Source organism: Gossypium hirsutum, chromosome D13 (assembly GCF_007990345.1).
Source record: "Gossypium hirsutum isolate 1008001.06 chromosome D13, Gossypium_hirsutum_v2.1, whole genome shotgun sequence".
NCBI lineage: Eukaryota > Viridiplantae > Streptophyta > Magnoliopsida > Malvales > Malvaceae > Gossypium > Gossypium hirsutum.
This window is the reverse complement of record NC_053449.1, coordinates 55,813,700-55,818,913: the sequence shown is the minus strand read 5'-3', so window position 1 is coordinate 55,818,913 and position 5,214 is coordinate 55,813,700. Positions and strand designations below refer to the sequence as shown.

At 32.7% G+C, this 5,214-nt stretch overlaps 1 protein-coding gene across 1 annotated transcript; it reads left to right on the top strand.

Moving 5' to 3' along the window:
* Window positions 1-923: 923 nt before the first annotated feature.
* LOC107940122 (probable lysophospholipase BODYGUARD 4) lies at window positions 924-2,889 on the top strand. Its single transcript, XM_016873554.2, has 4 exons — window positions 924-1,410; window positions 1,520-1,878; window positions 2,130-2,329; window positions 2,446-2,889. Exons 1-4 carry the CDS (start codon window positions 1,032-1,034, stop codon window positions 2,759-2,761), a joined length of 1,254 nt encoding a protein of 417 aa, XP_016729043.1. The 5' UTR covers window positions 924-1,031; the 3' UTR covers window positions 2,762-2,889.
* The last annotated feature ends 2,325 nt before the right edge of the window (window positions 2,890-5,214 follow it).

The following is a 5,214-nucleotide window of genomic DNA, read 5'->3' as shown; positions in this document are numbered from 1 at the left end:
CTTTTTATTGATAAATTATTTTTTAAAATTTTATCTCTAATTTTTTAAGTACAGTACATTGGTTTGGACCCTGAAAAGCTGAAAATTGTTTGCTAAGGATTGTATGATATAAAGTATTTTTAGTACAATTAGATACTATGAAACCAAAATTTTATTATCCAACTATTAGCATATGCTAGTATGAAATATTCTGAACAAGGTTTTCAGAACTGGACTAGTGATCGAACCAGTCAGGGTATCGATTTTCCAGTTCAACCAGTCCATCCAGTTTAATTAAATAAAACATTAAAAAATAAAAAAAATAGTTCAATTGCTTAGTTCCTTGGTCAACCAATCTAATGGCATTCTCCGAATTTGTAGCTTTTTCTAATTTTGATCTAACCTGTCCGATCGACTAATTCAATCTAGTTCAATTTTTTTATGTTCTTTTATAATTTTTATAAATTTGTATCAATTTTAATATTTTTTATAATTTTTATAAGCTTTTAAGAATTTTTATAAAATTTCAAATATTTTAAATATGTTTTATTAATTTTATAATTTATTAGAATTGTTATATTTCTACAATATTTATAAATTATTATTTTTTTATAATTTTTATGTCGATTTAATTTTTTAAATTATTTTATATTTTTATAATTTTTTAAAAATTTTATGGGAAAATATTAAATTAAATCAAAATATATTATGCGCTTTGATTGATTTGTCAATTTATTTTAACAATCAACATGATCAATAACGGAAACCAGTTTTTATCAACCACAAGAACTGAGTGTAAATTTAATATAAAATTTTAATTAATATTTTTACATTTTCTAAACTACTTTTTGACGTATAAGCCGTAACTAAATAAATAAATTTGACTCATCTAACAATATAATACCCCCTACGTAGTAACCAAAGAATTTGGAACAAGCCTCGTAAGCAACCATTGAGTAATTTTAAATACCCTAGCTTAGTTGCCTTGATTTATTGTCGAGTACTCCACTTCTCTCTTCTTCTTCTTTTTGGCTTGAAAAATTCCCAGAAAAATGGAGAAAAAGGTGAAAGCCCTACTTGATACCATCACTTTTCTTGTATTTATTTTCTTCGACTTTGTTGATGTTGTTCTTTGTGTGGCATACGAATTACTCGATGAGTTGTTTGAAGCTAAACCCTTTCCATGTTATTGCGGGAAAAAGTTGGAGACGAAGGAATTGTCAGAGACCTTGTTTTGGAGGAAAAACGTTTTCCGGGAAATGGGTTTCCTTAGTTTTGGGAGAAAAACATGTGAAGCTGTAAAGAAAAGAGATGATGGAAATAGAGGAGAGGTGGTGAATAGGTGGTCAGATTGTGGATGTGATTCCTGTGTTTCTTGGATGAAGAAAAGTAATCAGACGCTTCATGTCGTTGTTAAAGAGTTTCCACAAGGTTACCTTGTTTAGCTGTTTACATAATTTTCCAAATATTCACAAAATTTCTAACTTCGTCTTTCTTTTTGAGTCGAAGTAATATAGATGCCTATATCTTTACATGACAGTAAACAGTGAGGATGGTCCAAGAGAAGAGGCAACTACTGAAAATGTGATATTCTTACATGGATTCCTTTCTTCTTCTTCATATTGGACGCGGTCAGTTTTCAAGTATCTATCTGAGCCTCTAAACCATCAAATCTACAGATACTTTGCAGTTGATCTACTGGGATTTGGGAAGAGTCCAAAGCCAAATGATTGTTTATACACTTTAAATGATCATGTGGAGATGATTCACAGATCTGTAATCTCTGCATATGAGTTGAGCTCTTTCCATTTGGTGGCACATTCCATGGGTTGCAATATTGCTTTGGCATTAGCTGCAAAGTACCCAAAGTTTGTCAAATCAGTCACTCTTGTTGCACCTGTGAGTAGATGATCAACTTCTAACTTCAATTAATTTTGTTCAATTGGAGCTGAAATTTTGGATTCATGGGTAGATTGTAAATGCTAAAAATTAAATTTCACCTCTATTAAGTCATCAATACGAATTTGATATAATCATAAAACCAAATATTTTTTAACTATACAAATATTAGTTGCACCCAAAAATTAAATTTCACCTCTTTTTCTTATTTCTTATTCTCTTTATTTATTTATTGCATTCTATACATGTAGCCTTACTTTTCTGATTCAAATGATGAAACAAGTTCTTCAATGGCACTCAACACAGTTGCTAGAAAAACACTATGGCCACCACTAGCATTTGGCAAATCAGTTATGACATGGTACGAACATGTGGGAAGATTTTTTTGCTTCCTTATTTGCAAGAACCATACCACATGGGAGAGGATTTTCAAGCTATTCACTCAAACAAGGTAACAATTTAGTCACTTTTCATACCATATGTAAGAAATGTATATTTAATGTCTATTTCAATTATTTTATTTAAATTTCAATACGAAATGTTTCGATTTCGTATCTTCAATTTCAGGGAACTCAACTTCATGGTAGTAGATTTAACAAGGCACACCCATCATTCAGCATGGCATAGCATGCACAATGTGATATGTGGAGGATCAAAGTTTATGGATGATTATGTGGGAATTTTGATTAATGCCAAAGTAAAGGTTTGGGTCATCCATGGTGATCAAGATCTGACTGTTCCATTAGACTGCAGCAACAACTTGAAGATGAAATTCCCTCAACTGAAACTCATCATTGTTCAAAACGTTGATCATGGGACTGTCATTTTTCATAGAAAGAGGGACTTTGTTAAGAGTTTACAACATATTTGGGCAACATCTTAAATATGGTAAATCATCATTTTGAAATACATCTATTTAAGGGTTGAATTATCTATTAGATTTGGTGCAAATTTGGAAATAAATAATAATTTTCTATTATTATTTAATAATAAATTTTTAATTTAAGCTTATTTTAAATTTTAGAATATTAATATGAAATTATTTTTAAATAATAAAATAGGCAATTGGGCTAGCCCAAATTAAACTTGGGTGAAAGACTAAAAACTTTGAATTCTAGCCTGACGGGCTTGGGGACAAATCTAAAAATTGATGCTCGACCTGAATATTTTTATTTAAATTTACTTTAGAAATATTAATATAAACATTTGTTTTAATTTTTTTTTTGGCTTAAAAAGTAACGAAAGTACTTACTAAAAAACAAAATATAAATTAAGCTCTTAAAAAATATTCATCCTATCGAACTTTTATTGATCAAAAAATGATATATGTAACTCCTTTCATTAATAGAATCAGACGTTGATCGCGTTGATCATCAATGACTCGTAATGTGATTAACCGAACTCATCTACCTATATCACGTGTAATATTGATGATGTGACAATTTATATTTTAAATAAAAAATTTATTCGGGAAAATTATTTACTTCCAACCGTAAAGAGAGAGAGAGAAAAGAAGAAGAAAGAAAACATTTAGAAAATCAAAATATTAATTAAACCCAAAATAAAATGGTTTTCCATCGAAGCTTTTCCCTTCTTCATCCCTAACTGATTTTCACATTTCTACGTTTGATTTCTTCGTCCTTTCTTCATCTTTTCTATCTAACTCTTCCATTCGATTGGATGCTATCAATCATTGTTCCGTTACTATTCTTCCGTGCATTGTTCTTTGAGAGTTTGAATTTTTCAATGGGTATGAAAAGGATTTGAGTTTCAAGGGTTTTGGGTTTGGATTTTGGTATTCATCATTTGTTTTGAAAATTTAACCTAAACACTAGATATTTGGGTTGTTGTTATTTATTTTAATATTGGTTTTTATAGGGTACTTTATCAATAAAAGCCCCTTTTTTTTCAAAAATTATCGAAATGGGCCCATTATTTAATTATTTACCGGAATGGTCCATTTTTCGCGAAATCACATCCACGTCAGCGCGATGTCAGGGTACGCGTCAGGAAATCGCGTCCATGTCAGCGCGAGTTGCTGACATGGCAACAAATCGCGCCCTCAAGGACACGATTTGCTGCCACGTCAGCAACTCGCGCTGACGTGGACGCGATTTCGGCCTGTGTGTGAACAGTACCCAACGGTTAAAAATTTGACCGTTGCCCCCCAACGGTAAAAAAAAAACTATAAATACCCCCACCCCTTTTTATTTTTTCACAAACAAATCCTCTCATATTTCCTCTCAATTTCCTCTCAATTTCCTTCCAAAATTCTCTCAAATCCATATTTAATTTCAATTTGCTCTCAATATCCTTTTTTTAAATAATTTTAATTTTTTTTATATTTTTATAAATTGTAAAAATTTGTACGATTTCATCAATGGCCGGATTATTGACTCGTCTTGATAAGCATCACATATCGGTGGAACAAATGAAAATGGTAAGTGTTAAATTTAATTTTTAAATATTATTTAAGAATTTTTTATTTATGCATTTTTAGATAATTATTAATTTATTATTTGTTATAAAAGTCTGTAGATCGGGTATTGGAATGCAATATCAGGAATATGCATGCTCCTCCATCACCGTTGGTAGAGAACTACCTGCGGGAAGCGAGTTTTTGGCACGTGGTGACAGTAGGCCGGGGATGCAAGTTGGACCCGAAACTGATCAGTGCATTGATCGAGAGGTGGAGACCCGAGACGCACACATTCCATCTTACATGTGGAGAGTGCACTATCACTCTAGAAGATGTACGTCTGCAATTGTGATTGCCGGTGGACGAATACCCAGTCACCGGGTCTGCCCAATCTAGCAATTGGGAGGCGGTGTGCTACAAGCTTTTGGGCGCTATTCTGGAGCAAATGGAGGGAGGTAAGGTCGAGATGGGCTGGTTACGTGACACATTCCCTGATCCGGATGAAGATTCAACCGAAATTGAAAGAATTTGATATGCTCGGGCATACATTCTTCAATTAATTGGAGGTTATCTGATGCCCGAAACGTCATGGAGCCGCGTACATCTAAGATGGCTGTTGAAACTCGTTGATTTTAGAGCAGCCGGTGAATTGAGTTGGGGGTCTGCCGTCTTGGCAACGTTATATCGAGAGATGTGAGGGGCGACGCGACCGAGGAGAGCAAACATCGGAGGTTGGCTGTCACTACTGCAGTCATGGAAACGGTTTTGCTTTCCATTTCTACGTCCTCGAGTGAACCACTCATATACATTCCCACTCATAGCGAGGTAAATTTTATATTACATTTTACAATTATTATGTAGATTTTTAAAAATAAAAGTATGCTAAAAATTTATTTAATTAGATGGAACCATCCGGC

Bases quoted from the DNA above. Each gene is read 5' to 3' on its own strand.
- LOC107940122 (XM_016873554.2), top strand. From the start codon at position 1,032: ATGGAGAAAAAGGTGAAAGCCCTACTTGATACCATCACTTTTCTTGTA. The intron at 1,879-2,129 runs GTGAGTAGATGA...CTATACATGTAG, and splicing joins CAGTCACTCTTGTTGCACCT to CCTTACTTTTCTGATTCAAA. The intron at 2,330-2,445 runs GTAACAATTTAG...CTTCAATTTCAG, and splicing joins AAGCTATTCACTCAAACAAG to GGAACTCAACTTCATGGTAG.